This window comes from Dendronephthya gigantea, unplaced genomic scaffold (assembly GCF_004324835.1).
Source record: "Dendronephthya gigantea isolate DGI-Jeju-01 unplaced genomic scaffold, DenGig_1.0 000065F, whole genome shotgun sequence".
Classification (NCBI taxonomy): domain Eukaryota; kingdom Metazoa; phylum Cnidaria; class Anthozoa; order Malacalcyonacea; family Nephtheidae; genus Dendronephthya; species Dendronephthya gigantea.
Window position 1 is genome coordinate 1,270,429 of NW_021163075.1, and position 21,382 is coordinate 1,291,810.

The 21,382-nt window shown below is 36.6% G+C and overlaps 2 protein-coding genes across 2 annotated transcripts; one reads left to right on the top strand and one right to left on the bottom strand.

Annotated features, from left to right (window-relative positions):
* The first annotated feature begins 13,387 nt into the window (after positions 1-13,387).
* Positions 13,388-14,986, top strand: LOC114530749. The gene is made up of 2 exons (XM_028552365.1): positions 13,388-14,337; positions 14,422-14,986. The coding sequence occupies exons 1-2, from the start codon at positions 14,056-14,058 to the stop codon at positions 14,695-14,697; spliced, it is 558 nt and encodes a 185-aa protein (XP_028408166.1). The 5' UTR covers positions 13,388-14,055; the 3' UTR covers positions 14,698-14,986.
* A 3,297-nt stretch (positions 14,987-18,283) lies between these two features.
* LOC114530763 lies at positions 18,284-19,778 on the bottom strand. The gene is made up of 3 exons (XM_028552381.1): positions 19,361-19,778; positions 19,166-19,201; positions 18,284-18,747 (listed from the first exon to the last, which is right to left on the bottom strand). The coding sequence occupies exons 1-3, from the start codon at positions 19,446-19,448 to the stop codon at positions 18,533-18,535; spliced, it is 339 nt and encodes a 112-aa protein (XP_028408182.1). The 5' UTR covers positions 19,449-19,778; the 3' UTR covers positions 18,284-18,532.
* Between the last annotated feature and the right edge of the window lie 1,604 nt (positions 19,779-21,382).

A 21,382-nucleotide genomic window follows, 5' to 3' on the forward strand; every position in this document is an offset into this window, starting at 1 on the left:
GAATATTTTATGCTGGTGAATACATGAGAGAGTTTGTGCATAAACGAATCTTTCTATTTGGACGGATTGTAACCAAGGGAAAATGCAGTATTTGTTCGCTCTACCATTCGCTTGAAGTTGGATAGGAAGATAACAAATACCTTTTCAACTTATGAAGTTCCTTACAAGATTTAAACATTCCTAAAGATATACAAAAGTGCAATTGGAGCTCAATTTTTTGAGCATGGTGATCTGTGCATATGGCAAAAAAATGACATGAGTTCATTCATACCAGATACTTTCTCACAAAACCTTCCCGTAAATCTTTCAGGTCAAGCACACTGGAATCCCTCCTTATCACCAGGAGCCTCAACACAACTACCTCCATTCTTGCAAACATTTCTCAAACAAATTGGTTGCTATAATAAAACACGTAGTTCCATTTAAATATATTACAATTTTCACAGCAAACACTTGATACACATTAAAAATTGGGGTATTACGCTGGCGTGCTCCTCCTTATTTTCAAGGGTAAATACATTTAGTTTGATTAAACGTACATGCAGCTTCAGAATTGCAGTGTTATTTTGATTAAAATTATTAGTAGATTATATTTTGAAATCATGATCACTGGTTTCGATATTGCACAGACCTTTTCTGGAACTGGCATATAAAGTTTCCAAGAACTGTCCTCGTTTTCAACGTTTCCATTCTGAGAGCAGCTTTCAACTCTTTTTAAGGTTTCGCAGTTTATGTTCTGGCTCTTGGTTGAGTAATATTTGAAGCCAACACACTCATCAGCACGTAAGCATCGCTGGCTACATTCGATCACTGATCCGGCACGGTGATTGGTCAGAGTATTTGTCACAAAACAATCTCCTGTATAAACCATGTAACGGTTGAAATTACACGCGTGACTCCCGAGGGGTGTGGGGCGAGTTCTTTTTCCTCTTTGAGGAAATAGAGAATCTCCTCTATGGGGGGCGTTTCATATTTCCGTAGACAATAACCCCCGGTCCCAATTTTTTTGAAGTTGAAATTGTTACCGTTGGAGTCCTAAATAAACCTTCAATATTCACCCTCCTAACGAATCGCATATTCCATAAAAATTTCAACCAGACAACTAATTTTACCAAAGTAAAAGTGAAGCAAAGTAAAGTAAAACAGATTCCTAATAAGCAAGACATCTTGAGAATACAATACATTATAATCCATACAAGAAACGATTGAAAAGACAATATAAAAATAAAAAAGTAAGAAAATAATCTTTCTAAAGACGTTTAATTTTGCCCAACAGAAAACTCGAACGAAGGCCTCAGTTATGTACAGTATTTATCTATAGGCTTAATTTATTTCCCCATACCTTTAGATTGCTTATACATTCCTTGCTTGAACCTGTTCTCAGCTTGAGAAGTTGCCAGCGCAAATATGCAAACTAATTTTACTTTAATCGTAATCAGAGAAAATCCGCCGTAAGGATGTTTAATGGAAGCCATAATTGCAGGTCTTGCTTTGTAGAATGCAAGCACCGTATGAACGCATATTGAAAATGTTCATGTAGACTTGTTGCCTTAAATGGAAGTTAAAGTTCAATTAACACCCTGTCTAAATAATATATTTGCTTTCAATTTTCAAGGTGGCTACTCATTGAATATAAGGTTATAATCTACAATCTGACTGGCTAAGCCATCCGCCATATATCGACTTACATACAGTGAGAAACAAAAGCAGTATGGGCAGCAGTTTACATGCATTACTTGATGTAAAGCAATTTTAATCTTACGTACTGAAAGTATTAGAAGTATAGAACAAATAAACGAAATACGAATCGTAATAAGTCAAGCAGAATAGACAAGAACCTTATTTAAAAATAAAATTCGTGTATCCAAGTTTAGCCATTGTGTATCCAAGTTGACAGCCATTTAACTTGAGGTTGTAACTGTATTGTTGAATATTCATTGTGAATCATTGGTGTATTTTTAAATTTATTTATGATTAAGTAGTTCATTAAATTCCTTTTTTACATTTAATTCCCTATTTATTAATAATGATTATGATACAGCCACATAATATTGCTTTTATGTAAATTTTTAAGTGCTCTAACTAATATTGCAGCTCCTCAAAGTGACTACATCAATATATTTTCCATCCACACCTCTATTCATTAAGACAAACACATACACATGTTTTTAATGGGCGCTTACATGTAAGTGTTTTCGTAATCACCTGCATTTGCAGCTTTTTAGTTTACTCAATAGTTGGAAGGGATGAATATCATAGGTTTATATATTGAGCTCTTTATTCAACCGATCAATACAAAACCTAGCTCGTTTGAAAAGCTTCGTTATCGCAGTCGACAATGTAAGCTACAGTACTACATCAGTTCCCTTCCAAGTGTGTTTGCTGCTAAACTAACGATATTTAATTTGCCGCCAAAAGTGGCGCAGGGATACGGCATTTTAAATACTTCAGTCTAACGACTCTAATTAACCTCGGCCAGGCCAACCACCTTTTGAATGAATATGGGCAGAGCGAATATACTGGAAACGAGGTGTTGGCCAGGCTTGGACTCCTAGTAGAAACAAGACTTTTGTTTCTGCCTGGGTTGGTCGACACGCAGGCACATTAATTTGGCTAAATCGTTACGGTGAAAAAGCTAAAGGACAAAATCCAATGTTTTCAGCCCTTTGTTCTCTAAAAGCGCTAATGAAAGTTGATTGGCAATTTGAATGTCCGTAACACAACTTAAGTATTTGTTTGCTTTGCTTTTCTTAACAGCACTTATGACCAATTTGTGTTATTAATCGAGCTAATCTACTACCCTGACGCCCAGGTTCCTTTGTCAACTCAATGATGATAGATACATGGATGATTAGACCATAACTTCCTAGGAGATTCGAGAAGTTGACTGAAGACGATTCAAGTAAAAACATCTGCAGCTCTTTTGAAGCTCTCTTGCTCTTGAAATATCACGCGTGGTGGTAAAGTTTACATGGTTTTTCATGCACTTGAACAATTCATCATCACGTTACTAATGGCAAGTGAAATGTTATTATTTAGGAAATCTTACCTCCTCATCCTGTATAGGGTTGGGATGTACATGATTATACATATATAAGAGTACAAGGTGATTCATATTTGTGCCCTTCGTTCGTTTCAGAATGAATCTATCGAGAAATAGTAAGGGTTTTCAGGGAGATGAGTGTTGCAAACAACAACAGTATAATGCAGGTACCTTCATTCAAATTGTTTATAATGTGGCTGCAGAACTGAAACTGTCAATGGCATTGGCTGGTAAGTTTTTACATTAAAATGTTGTAAACTCTCACGGTATAATGTACAAATTCTGTAAACCCTGCTCAAGTGCATTGCCTTCATTGCCAAATTTTGTTTCTCGCTTTATAAAAGCACGAAAACGTTTGTTTCAAGTGATACTTCTTAAAAAGGAATAAATGAATTAGTTGTCCCAATCGATGACTTTGCAAAACGAGTATTTTGGAAGTATAGCACAAAAGGATATTCATTATAATCTCGTGTTTTAAAAGCACTAGCTGCTATATGGATTGGACTGAATTGAACCTAATTCAATTAAATCCAATCTAGTTGTTTAAATTCAATTATCGCAGTTTTAAGACTGAATTCCATGATATTACGTGTTTATTACAATTTTAAAATATATAAAGCAAAAGCTATATTAACAACAAGGTTATTTAAAAATGTGTATGAAATATTAATACCTACATGCAATAAGATCTTCAGCTAGAGATAATTTAAAATTTATTAACTTGTCTTGCGTAGTTAGACAAGTGAAATTTTTTTATTATCTCTCGAAAGTAACATTGTCTGGTGCGTCTTAGAAAGGCGTTGAAAGTGAAGAATAAGAATTCTTACCAAGAATATTTTCTTAGAAACGATTTTTATCAAGACGTTTAGATTATGCGCGCTAGCCTTGTTCTATGTCTTGCCCGCGGTAAATCGGTAAAGTTGAATCGATCCTTTCCAACTTTTACAGTTTGCCCACAGTTTGATGATTGAAGAACAGGCACTTCAATCAAACGCTTTCAAAGAAATAAGAAATTTTGAAAAAGAATATGATTGCATGACCTTTCGATGCTCTATCGTGCAATGTCTCAGATATTTGCGAACCAGGCTCGTCAGGAGAGTTAATTTGAAAAAATATTTGAGAGAGCCATGTTTTCTCCACGGGGAAAACACGAGGATTAAGAAACCAATGAGATACAAAAAAGTAAAAACAAAATGGAATAATATTCCGTTGCTAATGACAAACCATATTCGGAGTTAAAAAATTGTCAGTATTCAATAAGCATTGACTTGTAAAACGAAGTATATTAAAAGCTGTTTTGGTGTAAGCAAAGAAACGGTAAATCACAGAGGATGAAGTGACCTCAATGATTGACAGTCTTTCATTTTGCTGGAAAGAAGGAGTTCCAAGACTATGGATGAGTAGCTTTGCTTGTCGCTTAGTGCTGCTGTCGTTGCCACCTGATATGGAACAGAGCGCTAGAATTTTCATCTTTCATACAAAATGATTACCTGTTTTGAAATATCTGGCAACAGGTTTATTTTGTTAACATGATTAAAGATTTTCTATCCGCAGGGGGATATATAACTCTGCAATCTGTGTGTGGAGTAGATATAATACGATTTTTGTACTGTACGATGATATGAAAAGTGAATCAGTAAATAGTGTTTTCACAATATTCACGCACCTTACACAAAATCAATATATTCAAACTCAGAATATGCTGTTGATGGTTATAGACAAAACCCGCTCTGCGCACCAGTTCTAATGCTTATAACAATGCATGGGGAGGGGAGGCGATGATTTGTTGCGATTTCTTTACATGAACTCTGGCTCACGTTTATCTAGAATCATAGAATCCTTACTTTGCAGGTCAAAATGTGAAAGCCTCGGTTTACATTATGGATTTCACATCACCTTTACTGAAGTTTCTCTTTCCCTTTACTGAAGTTTCTCTTCGCAAAGCATATCGTTTCCAATCATCATCATACACGCGTAAAAATGCTCAGGTTGATGCAAGTTGATATAAACAGGATGGAGCAATGTTGTGCTGCCCACATTGTTCAGAGTTGTTATCAATATTGAACAATACACCCGATTCAGTTTCAACAATATTGTTCAATGTTGATAACAACTCTGAACAATGTGGGCAGCACAACATTGCATATCAGCTTGCATCAACCTGAGCGTTTTTAGGCGTGTACGTCGGACGTTTTAAAGAAACACAGGTTTTAATGCATATAACAAATGAAAGCTGTATTGTATAATCGTGTATTACATTCCCAACAAATTCTTATGAAAAACAAAAATTAATATTACGATGATGTCATCATGTCCACGAGTCCGTAGTAGTCGAATATTCGTTTAAGCGAAATGGATAGCGTCTCGTTTACAGCAAACTGCTTTGACGATTCCTTTTTTGGAACGTGGATAACCTTCATCTCCACAAGCATTCACCATGCATCCTTGGCTGTCAAAAACTTGACTTGCTCCACATTTGAACCCAGTTGCCTCGCATCCAACGGCAATTTCGTCTTCCTCACATCTGGCTGTCAATTCTGAACTCTGTATTTTTCTACATTCTAAAATAAAGTATTCTTTTGGTTCACTGTTTTCTTTATGTGTATAGTAACTATCTATATCCCGGCCGAATTTGCATCACGAGGGTAATCAGTATTGATAGTCACAAAAGACCGATTCAGCCTCATATGCAGGTGTGAAAATTTATCGCTGCACAAAATTTTTCCCATCACTGCATCTTTCCCATTATTTATTTAATCACAGCGCGAATTGGTTATAATTACACCTTAAGCCTTTATTTCATGTACCGAAATTTATCGATGAATTACGACATCTGAAAATCAGGCTTCAGAATAATCCATGGGCATTAGTTTCGCATGAATTGCGTAGGAAGAGAAGAACATTCTACCTTCGTAACAGAATTTCTTTGTGGCTTTCTGATCTTTTTCTGAAATAGAAAATATTTAACAACTAAAAACGGGCTCGTGACGAACAGCATAGCTTTATATACATGCTATCAAGGGAAATAAAATTGCGAGAAAGGTGAAAAATGTAGAAAATATTAGACAAAAGACCTGCAGGACTGTGTTTTTACAAAAAACTATCATGTTTGAATTCAATGGTATGTCTAAAAAACGCTATAAGGATTTTACGATCATGCTATACATTACCAGAGTCTGGGTAGGCTGGACTGCCACCTCTTCCCATCGGCTCGGAAGCTAAAATATACAACAGGGGAAAATTAATATCATTTGATTATTTTGCCCAATGAAAATCATATTGCCCCAGCGTAAAGTTGATTAATAGAGATGGCGACGCCAGTTAACAATTAGTCAAATAAAGTCCCTTGGGAATTTTAGACGGCGTGATTGGCTACTTGACTGCTGCCCAGATCAATTCACTTCAACGTGAATAAATGTGTACTTACCACACAAAACCACAATGGTCGCCAGGCCAAAAAGACACAAAATGGATTGATTCATGATTACCAAGTCTCTTTAATTCTCTCGTTAAATGTTATAACGTTTCGAACTTTGTTACATTCGTGCTTCAAGTCAAAATTTCGCTTCCTTATATACGCTCAAGGTAGCCACATTTTGTTTGGGAATTATTTGCATTTGTCTTAATCACTTTTGCTGCTGAAAGAAATAAACTCCTAAAAAAACCAACCTTTATCCTTCGTTGTTCTGTAACCAGCTTTTTGTTAATGGTTGCGTTAGCTTCCAAACAAAAGGCCTTCAGTGGAGCAGGTCTGTGCAAGGAAGCTGGCACACTTCAGGATATTTGCATAAGTGGTTATCGTTTGTGCTGGCGAGAGAAATTATACTAAATAAGGAACTCTTTATCAAGCCATCCAGCCCTTTATCACTCGTGTTGTAACTATAGCTTCTTTGTTACGCGTGCTTCTCCACGAAAGGCCTTGGGTATGTCACGCTGTATAGAATCCGCTCTATGGGTGAATCTTTCGGATACACTAATGTTTGTTTTTAAATTGGTCTGCATGTATAGTTTGGTAGGTAACAAGAGATAAGTAGGTATCAGTATTTTAAAGGGCCTTTGAAGCGAGATTTTACCAGACCTGATATATTTAGTCGAAGTTTCGTTTCTCGCTTAGATCTCAGCTTTGTTTTTTCGGAGATATCATTTTTGTGGTTTTAACATGCAGGCTGTTATAACAAGAATATTATTGTTTCAAACAAATGCTATTTTGTGACACAACAATAAAAATATCTCTTGCGTGAGTATGATACAAGTTTAGAAAAAAGATAGCAATTTAAACACTTGTAACCATTATGTTTAATAATACGTTTGAGACAATCAAATTATTTACACGACAATCCTCAAAACAACATTGCTGAACTAATGACGCTATTAACTCGGATATCATTATATCATGCATGTCATTTTAGAGACTGAATAGCAGGGAGCATTGCATGAACAATCAGCTTAAAATCATGGTAAAAAGGTTGTTAAAAAGAATATTAGTGAACTTAGAACTTAAAGATAGTTATGCAACTTTCAAAAGAAGAACTTGAATACGTTATGTTTCTTTCTTTCTTATGCAATCAGATGTCCAATACACAATAAATTGTATCTGCATATCTGACCTTAGGCAGCCCCTAGAAAGGAGTCTAATTTCTCAGCTGTCTATAGTTTCTGGCGATTGTATTCTGCGTTTATAACAGAATCTGCTTGGATAAATGAGCAAAAGCTTCTTGCAGTAAGATATATATGAATTACTGCTAACGAGGAGTTACAGAATTTAATCCCTCCTTTACAACAAGTTTGGACTCCTCTCGTGAATTTAATAGGTCTCAAATTACAATTACAATCTAATAATTATATGCTTCCTTTGCGTTCAAAACAACTTTTGAAAATCTACAAGGGCCGGTTGTATGAAAGCTGGATAGCACTAAAATTTCAACCAAAAATTGATAAAGAGGACCGTCGATTTAGTGACACAAAGACTCAATCAGTTATATCCAACAGCGGAAGTATAAAAAATTTTTATCTTACGTATATGAAGGTTTATTTAGCCATATACGGATGCCAAAAGATATCTCATGCAATTAATATCCGCCTTTCGGTGCAAAATGCTTTGTATAAGAAGGTGCGTGCAACAAAGAGACTGGTTACAAGTTTCTTATGTCTTTTTTCTCCAACCAACCAAAAAGATTACAAATGAATGCAAATTATTGGAGTTTAGTTTCCTCGTGTATATAAAAGCAAACGCCAATTTAGCTTGGAACACGAAACTAACAAAGTTCTGAATCGTTTACTTTAACGAGAGAATTGAAGAAATTTGCTATAATCATGAATCCAACTATTTTGTGTTTCCTTGGCTTGGCTGCTATGGTCGTATTGTGCTGTAAGTAGAAAGATTGCGATGCATTTATGTCGAAGCCGGAATGAATCTGATCAAGTACTTAAACTATTCCTGGCAGAAGATAAACCTACGAGTGTATTTATAATTTCAAATTGTTCATTTACTCCATTGATAGGAAGATTTTAAAATATAGAAGCTTAGAAATTTCCTAAAAAACGAGAAATTTTGCAGCGACATGTTACGTCAAATACGGATTTAATTCTCGAAAGTTGCATGTTAAGATTCAACAAAATAGGCTTTTGATAAACATACATGGTTTAAAGAATTATTCTCCAAATGCATGAATATTTGATTTAAGTAGGATTTATTCTAATAACCTCGTAGCTTCACAAAACCTGTTGGTACATAAGAGTAAGCATCATTCTTGTCCCAAAAATTGATGAAACTGCGTGTTCTTGTGTGTTTTAGCTTCAGAGCCAATGGGAAAAAGGCCTGAATACTCAATGTTTAGTAAGTTGAACTGACCGTAAATCTATAGTCCTTTATGGGGAGTTTTTTCCAACAAGAGTACATGAATGCTTTTCTCCCTTTAAATTTCTAATTCTTTCTGCATTCTTCACGAAATCTTGAATTTCGAAAGATTAACGAAAGATCAATTTCCTATCTTCAGACAAGGGTGAAAAGAACACGAAGAAATTCTGTTTTGAAGGTAGAATCATGTTACATTCTGTGCAACTGACGCGTATTATAATAAACAATTAGTCATCTCAGGCTCGGTGATTTTAAGGTTATATTCACTTAGCCGAAGACGAATAGCTATTTACCTCGAAATTTATACTAATTGGCAATAGCATTATTTTGTCATTCGATCACCCTTTCACACTTTTACGCTAGTAGTTTTTCCTGGTTATTGATCATGAAGACAGGCCAGAACAATGCTGTGCATGCTGCGGTGTACAGAAAGATTTACGTTGAGATTCGAGCTTTATTTAAAATTTTCGAATTCAAAATTTTCTACACATAACTATTTTCTTATAAAAAAAATTATATGATATGAAAAAAGGGCTTCCTTATTCCAGAAGCCTTAACATTTAGTTCACAAGTTTAATTTCTTTTCTGGAAAGGATGCTCTGAACTCTATAACACCTCTAAGCATCGATCGTATAGAATTTGGAATGCGTTTCTGGCTCTCAGCCACGCAATAAGCACCGCGTATATCGTTCGCAATCTTCAGTTTCCGGTTTTTTGTTTCTTGTGCAACGATTGTTAATAGTAATGCATACCCTTCATTATTAATGGGCATTCGAAGTGCCAACCAGGGATATATTGTATCACAAAGGCGTATATTTTCTCAGAATGTAGAAAAATACAGAGATCTGGGCTGATAGCGGCATGCGAAGAAGACGAATTTGCAGCTGGGTGCGAGACAACGGGATTCCAATGTGGCGCAAGCCAGGCGTACGGTGGGCAAGGATGCATGGTGAATGACTGTGGGGACGTTGCTTATCCTCGCTCCAAAAATGGAACCCTCACAGCAGTGTGTTGCAAAAGAAGCGCTGTACATATTATGTAAATCGATTTCGGAAAATTGCCAATGGATGATATTAGCCTCATAAGTTGTTTTAGTGTGTACTCAATTATGATTTGTTAGAAATGTAACGCACTTTTTGAATAAAGCTTTCATGCATCTACATTTTTTGCTGTGCAAATATTTTTAGTTGAATGTTGTGGATTCTCGTGTAATTCCCAAATGATTCTTCGATCTAATGCAATATATCTCCAATTGTTAAAAGATATGTCTTGAAGCGAACCACGCGACCTGCACGGTGTATTTATTTTTTTCAAGGGCAGTTGAAAAAGTCAGTTAGGATTTGATTCATAGGCCCGTTTTATGTCTAACGTGTGAAGAAACAGCAGAATTAAGCTAGTTTATGCAAGAGATATATTATATTATTATATTATATCTATTATAATAGAGCTTTTCAGCTTTTTATCACTGTCGTTAATGTATACTAGTGGCGGTGTCAAGGACTAGTTCCTCGTTCGTCCTTTGTTCGTTCCGAAATCGTAAGCTGTGAATTTCTACACCACGAATTCAAAAACTTTTTAAGATTCTCCATCCATTCATCGTGTGCCAGATTCTGCAAGTACAACAGTAAGATAGGTGCGACCATTTTCCTACTAATATTCTTGAAATTTTACAAAAGATTTTAAGAATATTATTATTATTAATATTGTAATTATAATAATATTATTATTATTCATTCTGCATGTTGATGATTTCAATTTTGTACTCTTCCGGAAGAAAAATCTACAGCAAGCTCACGGACAAATCTGACCAAAATTGTGCAATAATTTTAATTTTCAATGCTTTTACCAGCATTTCCATCCTTGCACAAATTATTTCATTATCATGCATTTGAATAAGACTTTAAAGGTTAGAAAACCTTAGAAAGCGTGCTTGGCCCACTCATCTTGTTCAAAAAATGCATAGGGTAATTGTGTTTGAATCAGCCAACATACACAGGCTCATTTTTAAAGACTTCCCTTGCTAACCATATTATGGTACGTGGGAAGTTTTATGGTCAGAAAGAAACACTGATTTTAATGCATATAGCAAATGAAAGTTTTATTGTGATTATATTTCCAACAAATCATCATCGTAAACTAAATTAATTATATAGGTAGATCTCATCCAGTGTATGCATGTAAGTCCGTGGTAGTCCAATATTCATTTAAGCAAAATGAATAGCGTCTCTTTTACAACAAACTGTTGAAAGCTTTCCACGCCAAGGTGTGTGCGGAAAATCTCCACACTTGTCGACCTTGCAACTTTTCTCATCAATAGATTGACTCGCCCCACATCCATTAAATCCTTCTGTATCGCATCGAAGTGCAATTTCGTCTTCTTCACATACTGCGGTCATTTCGGTTGTCTGTATTTTTCTACATACTGAGGAAATGTATTTTTTAATATAAGTTATATAACAATAGAGTTGATGTCCCCGGGCATAAATGTGTTTTTGGCCCGACTCTGATCTCATTTTAGCTCGAGTGTAGCGAGGGTTAAAACGTGTTCTGGGGAGGAGGGCCAAAAACACATTTAGCGCAAGAAAATAAACTGTATTACTATCATATAAACTTTAAAGCGCGATTTTTGTATAAAAAATTATGCAATAGGTAAACATTTCTTATGCAATAGGTAAACACTTCATTCTTCTGATTGGCTTAGAGCAATGGGCTAAATTATATTTCAGCCTGACGAACTTATCATTTTAGCCCGCAAAATACACCGCAATGCCCGCCAAAGTTAATATAATATAGAGTATTCTTTATATGCAGGTTGCCTCAATAAGGAAAGCGGAAATAAAGACTCGTTATGCAGATTACCGAAAATTGCATGATAATTTAGTCCTTAAAATAACCAAGTAAACATAAAATCGCTAGATTTTAAAAGCACAAATTTATCAAGTTCTTTGCTCGCTTCTAGAGACATATTTACTGGCAGAAATGTCGCGGAAATGACATTAAAATAACAATAAAAACACTGAAAAGCATTCTACCTTCAAAACAGAATCTCTTGGGTTTTTTATCTTCACCTAAAAATAGAAAGGAATAAACAATTTATAGCGATCTCATTGTAGCTGTTTCGTCGAAGACGCACAAAAAGTTGAAAATTGCTATAATAGTAATAAACGAATTTCGTATAGTTCATTGAATATAGCTACTAGATTTGTAATCGGTTCCACTTACCAGCTCCTGGGTAATTCTGACTGGAAGTCCTTCCCATCGGCTCTGAAGCTAAAATGTACAACAGTCAGAAAATTTCAAATTAATTTATTTTCCACGATGATAATCACATTGTCCCGGCTCCTTACAATCAACTGTACAATAGATAAATACATACTAACTGCAAAAATTGCTTTTGAAAAAGCAAATCTTAAACACAGATTCTCTCCTCAATCTACACCACTCAAATGTTTGGGTTTTTTGCAACGTATATTGAAATACAAAACTACTTTTTACTTTCACTGCATTATATTTACTTTTGACTAGATCAATTCACTTCAACGTGAACAAATGCGTATACTTACCACACAAAACTACAATGATTGCCAGACCAAGAAGAAACAAAATGGATTGATTCATGATTACTGAGTCTGTTTAATTCTCTCGTTAAATGTTATAACGTTTCAAACTTTGATACATTCGCGTGCTTCAATTCAAAATTTTGCTTCCTTATATACGCTCGAGGTAGCCACATTGTTTTTTGAAAATTATTTGCATTTGTCGTAATCACTTTTGTTTCTGAAAGAAATAAACTTCTAAAAAAGCCAACCTTTATCCTTTAATCGTTGTTCTGTAACCAGCTTTTTTTGTTGCGTTAGCCTCTAAACAAAGGCTTGATGCAGGTGGTACTAAAGAGCAGATATATGTGTATGGGTTTGGAATATGTAATGTTTTTATTTTTTAACATTGATCGGCTTTGTTGGTAGATAACCAAGGTTATACACAAATATGGTGAAGGTATAATTTGAAGTGACTGCGCGATCTCTTTGGTAGAATTTTTCTACGTTGGCTATCTCTATTAACTCATTCCATGTTTATTATATTTTATATGCGTTGTTTGATATGCAACATCATTTTTGTGACTTTACGGTGACATTAAGTTCTTAAAAGAAGATTTATTCAGTTTATGACACAACTAAAACATCTGAGATAGAACAGGCGTGATTTAAGTTTATTGTTCAGGTTTCCGTTCAAGCAACATGTTGAATCGTAACTCCTAAAATGATGATAACTTTAGAATGCTATATTAGCATGATGTATATCTCCTCAAGTAGTACTAATGACTCTTATATGAAGTGTTATTGCATATAACTATATACACAAGCGCCAGATACGAGGTATGCTGCAATTTCATTGGTTGGCTACTATATATCTGTCTAGTAGAGAAAGTAAACAAAATGGCTGAAAGATTTGGGGAGTTGAGTGAAATAGAAATCCAAGCTTTAAGGCCCTGTCACACTGTTGCGTATGATAGGAACGTATGAGTCGCGTATAAAGATCATTTCATTCATTTTTATACGCACGAAAAAGTCCGTAAAAATAGGACATTTTGCATAAAATTAACTTATTAAACGTATGAGTATCGTATGAGTAGCCTGTCGCTGGCGTATGCCAGCGTATGAATAGCTTACGAGAAGCGTTTGGAATGCGCATGTCAAGCATACCACTGGCGTTTCACAGACTTTAATCGTATATAAGCGGCAGTATTTTCACACGGCTCCATTCGAGAAAATGTCAAACCTACAGTGAAAAAAGAAGAAGACACAATGGCAAATAAGAAGACATCATCTACCCGCGGACGAAGAAAAGGAAAGAGGACTCCATAATTAGCTTTGCCAAAGCTGACGAACAACGTGTTTGTGCACCTGCAGATGTAGTTGAACCACCTGATGATGATGCGCTTATTCCTGAGACATCTTTGAATAATGCGCGACATGTTCCTGAGCTCTCAAAATCTCCAACACAACTTTCCCAAGACTCCCATAATTCATCAGCTTTATCATCTGAAACCATTGATGACTTCACCTCCTTCCGGCGGGCTGATAGCAAGGAGAAAAATAAGAGGAAGAGGGCGAAGAAAAACCCCTACAACCTCAGCGCCACAGAAGAGGAGCTGATGCTGGAGTTTATCATGGACAATCCTGTGCTGTGGAATGTGACAGATTATAGGCGGAAAGACAAGAAAGAGAAGATCTGGGAAGAGCAAGCACATCAGATGAACAAGACTGTTGACATGCTCAAGGGCTGGTTCAGATCGTTGCGCGACACCCATACGCGCCTTGACAAGAAGAAAAGCGGGGATAGTGCTCCAAACCTGACTGAGAGAGAACAGTGGATCCTCTCAAAGTTTGCCTTCCTGAAGACTGTCACTCGCCACCGACCGGAGCCCATGCAGAGTGTAAGTAGACAGCCATATTACCTTAGCAACATGATGACCAAGTAATTTGAGACAATTTCCACATGATATTTTTGGTCCTTCTAGGTGAAGGAAACCATCCAGCTTCACAGAGGAGATCTTAATGCTGCCGAGAGCGCCTGCGCTGATATGCAGGATGTCTTAGATGAAGTCACTCCACTGGAAGATCTACCGCTGGAAGGTCCCACAAGCGACCTCAGGACACAGAGAGTGACGTCCTTGAGACTCTACAGAAAAGAGTTGCTGAGTCTGGCACCATCCTCAAAGACATCTACAAAGCTAAACAACAGCCCATTACAGCACAAAGTGTCTTTGCAAATTATGTTAAAGAGAGCCTTTTGACTATGTCCAAGTCCAAGTACAAGAAGGCAAGGTCCTCCATCAATAGGTTATTGTCTGAACTCATGGATGAGGACAGCGATGATGAATTTCCAAGTGCAATGGCGGCTCCATCTATCAAAGTTAACCAACAAGGGATCCCTTCTCAACCACTCCACGATTTGCACCCCACTACAAGAATTCCCTTCTGTTCATTTAGAGCATCAGCACCATCCTTCTCTGAGCATTATCAGAAACCCAGCAACATGCCTATAAATATGCCTCCAGCACCGTTGGTGAGAGGCTCTCAGCCCATGGAGTACATGCAGTTATTTCAGTATCCACACCATCACAAGACTACCACTAAACAACAGCAGATGATTCCTCCTTCCCAACAACTTGCTCAGTAACCGTTGCAGCAAAGCCCGGTTCGTGCCTCTTTGGCTTCTGCAACAGAGTTAATAACGGAAACGTCTAGCCCAACGCCGCACAGTCCAAGCTCAGCCTTTGAGCAAAGTCACCCGAACATTACTAGTCTTTCAGGATTTCGAGAAATCATGGAATCTACTGATGATATTGGATTTCAGGATGAGGTTCTCCACCTTCGACCACCAACGTGAAAGAAGTATTGACTATTTTGTTACTGTAGTAACTCTCACGATAATCGAATTGTCAAAATTAAATTCTCATTTTTTGTTTCTCATAATTTCATAATACACACTGCATTTACTCCCTTGTCTAAAGGACAACATTGTATATATTCTAAAATCTTGCAGTATTAATGTTGGAGTGACTATATAATTATTATGTGTTTCGACATCTACAAAAAGTTTTGTTGTGGTTTAGTTTCGTTTACAATAATTTGATCTAAATCATTCTGTCTTGCCATGGAACTGCACCTGCCTCTGAGTTGACCCAGTGCTTCAACAGATTCCTTAGCCCCTTTCCTTTGTTGGTGGATGTGTTTCTCCCAACAACTGTATGTGTGTCGAGCAAATTTCTGTCTTGTCTCCATGATCCAGGAATGAAGTTGTTGTTCATGTTCTCTGCATGGTCTAGATGCTGGTTTTGTAATTCAGGATAGCGTATCCTCATGAGATTGTGCAGGACAATACAAGCTTTAACAATGAGCTTCACTGTATCAGGGTGATGCTGCATTGTAGTTAATAGAACCTGGAAACGATTCGTCAGGATGCCGAAAGCGTTTTCAACTACTCTTCTGGCGCGGGAAATCCTGTAGTTAAATATCCTCTCTTCATAGTGTAGACCACGGCGGCTGTATGGCTTCATCATTGTCTCTCGGAGGGCAAAGGCATTGTCACCTACAAAGAAGTAGGGGACACTCTGATAGTCATTTGGTAAAGCATCGGAGACGGGGAATCCTATAGTTCCGTCTTCTGTTAATTCTTTGATTTCAGAGTTGTTGTAGATCTGTGCGTCCGATGATGACCCTTTACCACCGAGGTCTGCCCAGATGAATTTATAATCTGCGTCTACAAGGCCCATGAGTACAACAGAGTAGAATCCCTTGTAGTTGAAATATTGGGATCCACTTTTTGGTGGACACTTGCAGGCAATGTGCTTTCCATCTATAGCACCACATGTATGGGGGAAGTTCCACCTCTTGAGGAACTCATCAGATATGGCACGCCATCCCTCTGGCGTGGTAGGGCAGGTCATTACTTCGGACATGTATTCGTCGATGATGGCTTGGCAAACCTCTCTGACAATAAGTGACTGGGTGTTGTGGGGGACCCTCCATCCGTACTTCATGGCTGAATACGTGCTCCCAGAGGCAAGGTGTCGCAAAGTCAAAGAGAGCTTCAGCCCAGGCTCCAGGGGTCGCCTATACCAGGTATGTTTCTTGGTGATCCTGGGACTCACTCTTGCCAAAAGCTCATCAAACATCTCGGGGACCATCCGCATAAAGTTCTTGAAACATCGCGTATCCTCGCTTCGGAGTTCCACCAGAAGTTGATCGTAAATCCCAAACTGCCTTCGCCTTCCGATCCATGATCTCATCCATACCTCACGTCTTTTTCTTTTTCTTTTTCTCCTTTTCCTTCTGTTATTTTCTATGTGACGAATCGTCAAAGCTATGAGATCAAACAGGTATTCAAGAACAGCTAACTCCATCCTTTATTCTGGAAGGTACAAGATGATATGAAGGCATCCAACATAAATATATATTATACACAATAAATGACATGCTATAATATTTATATACCCTTTCTCGTAACGTTTGCAATACGCTGAGGATACGACGACCAGGCGTTAACTATACGCTAATTGTACGGTAAATGCGTTACTTAATCGTCAGTCATACGCTAAGCCCTCTATAGACGTTAAACATACGTCACACATAAGTTAGACCTTCGTTACTGATGCGCTATCAACACGTTAGTTGTACGGCACACTTACTCATTTGCGTATGACTAGCGTACTCAACCTATTAGTACAGTACATTTAGCGTCCTTCTGCCGTATTCAGCGTATGACTAGCTTATCTTTACCGTATAAACCATACGTCCAAACACGCACAAGATTTTTAAGCATACTTAAAAAAAATTTTCTTCCTCGGCGTATACCAGCGTATGTGACCGTGCTCGGAACGTGTATAACTTACGCACGACGTACCACCAGCATATTTCAGCGTATTCCGGCGTATGCGTAATATTTATCATACGCTGCCATACGCTAATGTGATACGCAACAGTGTGACAGGGCCTTTAGTTGATAATAGCACACCAAAATGCACCGAAATGGCGACAAAGTGTGTGTATATAATAAAACAGTTATTCTGCTCACTCTCGTCGTATATGGCCGATAGCCAACTCGGCGCTATGTGCCTCGTCGGCTATCAGCTCATATACGACTCGAGTTCGCAGAATAACTGTTAATTATATACATTACATCTCATTTTCCTATAGAGCACAATAGAGCTAGCATGCTTTTGCCAATGACGCAAACATCTTTATAATACCGGTAAGAACCTTTTTAAAAACAAATATCCTTGTACTTAAAGATAATTATGCAACTTCAAAATAAGAATTGAAGACGTAACAATTTTATGTAATGCCCAAAGGTTTAGCTGAATTATATTTGGCAACCATTGCTGATGGATATCCGCTTGATAAACAAAGACTTTTTGTGAGATAACGAGTTTGGAAGTAGATAAAGTCACAAAGATTTAATCGGTGATATTTTGAACTTATTTCTGAATCGTTTCAAACTGAGCTGAATTATTGAGGATGAATCGATTCGAACTAAATCAATTAGGCCTCGTGAGATTTGATTTGCATGGCTTCTTTATCAAACCACTGCCAATTTGAAATCGATTTTCAAAAGCAGAGGATGACGCAATATCAGGTGCGAATTGTTTCAGGTCTTGTAAAGATGAACAAGAAAACTGATGGCTTTTTAACACCGTGGTTATATAATGTATATACTTATGCCTGGTTCCATCGTTTATCACGGACGGCGATTTTTTGCTAGTGGTGTATGGTGTCAAAGAATATTTATTCAAAATAACAAAGCACTTTATCTTCCCACTTTATTCCAACAGCTTTTCTCATTGTGAAATGTGAGAATCAGGCGATATGAAATTATACTCCAGGCTATATTTCCATTTCAAAATTAGATAGCGTGTGTATGAAAAGAGTGTAACTATTGAATCAACTCCAATGATGCTTCCGGAAGTTTTACGGTCAGAAAGAAACACTAATTTCATTGGATTAACAAATGAAAGTTTTATTGTGATTATATATATATATTTCCAACAAATCATTATCGTAAACTAATAGATAAGTATAGATATCATCCAGTGTATGCATGCAAGTCCGTGGTAGTCGAGTATTCATTTAAACAAAGTGAATAGCGTCTTTATCACAACAAACCGCCGAGAGGGTTCCAGGCCAGCCATCGTTGGGAAAATCACTGTTGTCGACCACACAACCTTTCCCATCAACAGCTTTATTTGCCGCAGATCCATGAAATCCTTCTGATTCACATCGAACGGCAATTTCATCTTCAACACAGTCTAATGTCATTTCAGATGTCTTTGTTTTTCTACACACTGAGGAAATGCACTTTTTTAGTATACAATATTCTTTATATGCAGGTTGTCTCAATAAAGCAAGCGGAATTAAGACTCGATCATAATTCAATGTAGAATGCATCGAATTTGATTATTTAATCCTTGAGATAATCAAGTGGATGCAAAACGGAGAATGAAATATTTACTTTCGAATAAGAATTTTTAACACACGACTATCTCTATTATATATGATCATATCATGATATTAAAATAGGTATAACGACACGAGAAAGGTCTTGTCAGAAAGATAAATAACGGTTATTTCATGTTATGTAAACATAAAATCGCTAGATTTCAAAAGCACAAATTTATCAAGCTCTTTGCTCGCTTCGACTAGAGACATGTGTACATGTAGGCCCAAGTTTCGCGGAAATAACATTAAAAAAAATCCTTCTACCTTCAAAACAGAATTTTTTGGGTTTTTGACCCTTATCTGAAAGAGAAAATAAATAAAAAATTTATATCGATTCATTGTAGCTGTTTCGTCAAAGATGCACAAAAATTTGAAAATTGCTATGATAATAATAAACGAATGTCGCGTATAGTTCATTGGATCGATACAGCTACTAGGTTTGTAATTGGTTCGACTTACCAGCGTCTGGGTAGTTCTGACTGAAACTCCTTTCCATCGGCTCGGAAGCTAAAATGTAAAGCAGACAGGAAATTTGATTATTTACCATTTCAATAAACTGATACAACCAAGTGCAGAAATTGCTTCTCAAGAAATCTTAAACAAATGCCGGATTAAATTACTCAAATGTTTCTTGAAAAACTCATCACGAAACTTTTTTTATTTTGACCGCATTATAGTTGACTACATCGATTCACTCGTAAACAAATGCGTTCTTACCACACAAAACCACAATGGTAGCCAGACCAAGAAAACACAAAATGGATTGATTCATGATTATATACCAAGTCTCTTTAATTCTCTCGTTAACTGTTATAACGTTTCAAACTTTGTTACTTCGTGTTTCAAGTCAAACTTTCTCTTCCTTATATATACGCTCGAGGCAGCCACATTTTGTTTGAAAACTATTTGCATTTGTCGTAATCACTTTTGTTGTTGTATAAGAAATAACTCATAAAAAGCCAACCTTTATCCTTCGATGTTTTGTAACCAGCGTTTTTTGTTGCGTTAGGCTCCAAACAAAAGGCTTTGGGGCAGGTCATACAGAGGAGAGGATACATGTTTATGGGTTTGGTATAGGTTATTAGGTTATGTAATGTTTTTATTTTTTAACATTGGTTGATCGGCTTGACACTGCAGAAATTAGTGTAGACACATTGCCAATTCTTAATACTTAGACTTAGAGAGCAAAAGAATTTATGAAAGACAAAATATAACTTGCACAGAAGATTTGAAGCTTGCATGCAGGGTAAAAACGAGTCGTAACGTAATCGTAAATTAATAACATTGAGCTTTAAATCTCAAAATAGCCATTTCACAGGTGTCAGATGTGTAGGGTGGGCAACCTCGTACCTGCAGGGTCTCTCCCCACGAGTAAAGAGGTTGTGGGGTGAGCTGACAAATATTGCAGAATTAATGCGTACTCAAACTTGCGCTTTAGACTATAATTTTTGATCAAAGTTACTAGAAGAAAATGAATCATCATATAGCTGGAAATATATTACTTAAATTAGTGTAAATGCAAAGCTTGGCTGCGAAATTTTATAAAATACGGATAATGTAGCCATGTGAAGTTGGCAAATTTTGTATACTTTTGTATTACGAAGGAAGTGTGTAACTAAATTAGTTATACTCTACGGGCCGTAATACAAGCATACAAAATTCGTCAACTTCGCATGGCTGTATTTTCCGTAATTTACAACAACACGCAGCCAAACTTGGCAGTTTACTGATCTAAGTTCTTTCCAAAAATGTCTTTTTTATCGCTGAGGTAAGAAAATAGTCTAAACGCAAGTCGTCCATTGTGAACCAGTGATTCGATTTTCGGGTCAACCTGTACTTAGCTAATAAACACCAATTTCTGCGGTGCTGGTGGGCTTTGGTAGATAACCAAGAATATAAATATGGTGTGCAAAGATAATTTAAAATGACTGCGCAATCTCTTTATTATAGCTATTATACACAGTATTGCGTTGTTTGATACGCAAAATTATTTTTATGACTTTACGGTGACATAAGTTCTTAAAAGAATAATTATTTAATGGCACAATATATATAGCTGTCTGAATAGATAGAATTTGTGTGATCTAACTTTGTTGTTTAACTTTGTAACGGTAAATTTGCGCGATGCATGTTCCCCTCAAACTAATATTAAGTTGCACTAATAACCCTTATTTTCAGTGTTATTGCATATTATATGCATTACATTTCATTTTCCTAAAGCACAATAAAGCATAATATACTTTTTCCAATGATGCAAACGTCTTTAAAATACGGGTAAAAAGCGTTTTTAAAAACAAATATCCTTGTACTTAAATATAATTATTCAATATTCAACTACAAAAGAAGAATTGAAGACGTAATATTTTTATGCCCAAAGTTCAGCTGCATGTATTATATTTGACAACCGTTGCTAATGGATATCCGCTCGATAAACAAAGACTTAATTCTTGCACTAACGAGTTTTGAAGTAAATCATGCAAG

What these genes read in the sequence shown, in the direction of transcription:
- LOC114530749 (XM_028552365.1), top strand. Translation starts at nt 14,056, where the DNA reads ATGCTGGAGTTTATCATGGACAATCCTGTGCTGTGGAATGTGACAGAT. An exon ending in GACCGGAGCCCATGCAGAGT is followed by an intron (nt 14,338 to 14,421) that starts GTAAGTAGACAG and finishes TGGTCCTTCTAG; the next exon opens with GTGAAGGAAACCATCCAGCT.
- LOC114530763 (XM_028552381.1), bottom strand. Translation starts at nt 19,448, where the DNA reads ATGGTAAATAATCAAATTTCCTGTCTGCTTTACATTTTAGCTTCCGAG. An exon ending in TCAGAACTACCCAGACGCTG is followed by an intron (nt 19,202 to 19,360) that starts GTAAGTCGAACC and finishes TTTCTCTTTCAG; the next exon opens with ATAAGGGTCAAAAACCCAAA. An exon ending in CAAAAAATTCTGTTTTGAAG is followed by an intron (nt 18,748 to 19,165) that starts GTAGAAGGATTT and finishes GCATTTCCTCAG; the next exon opens with TGTGTAGAAAAACAAAGACA.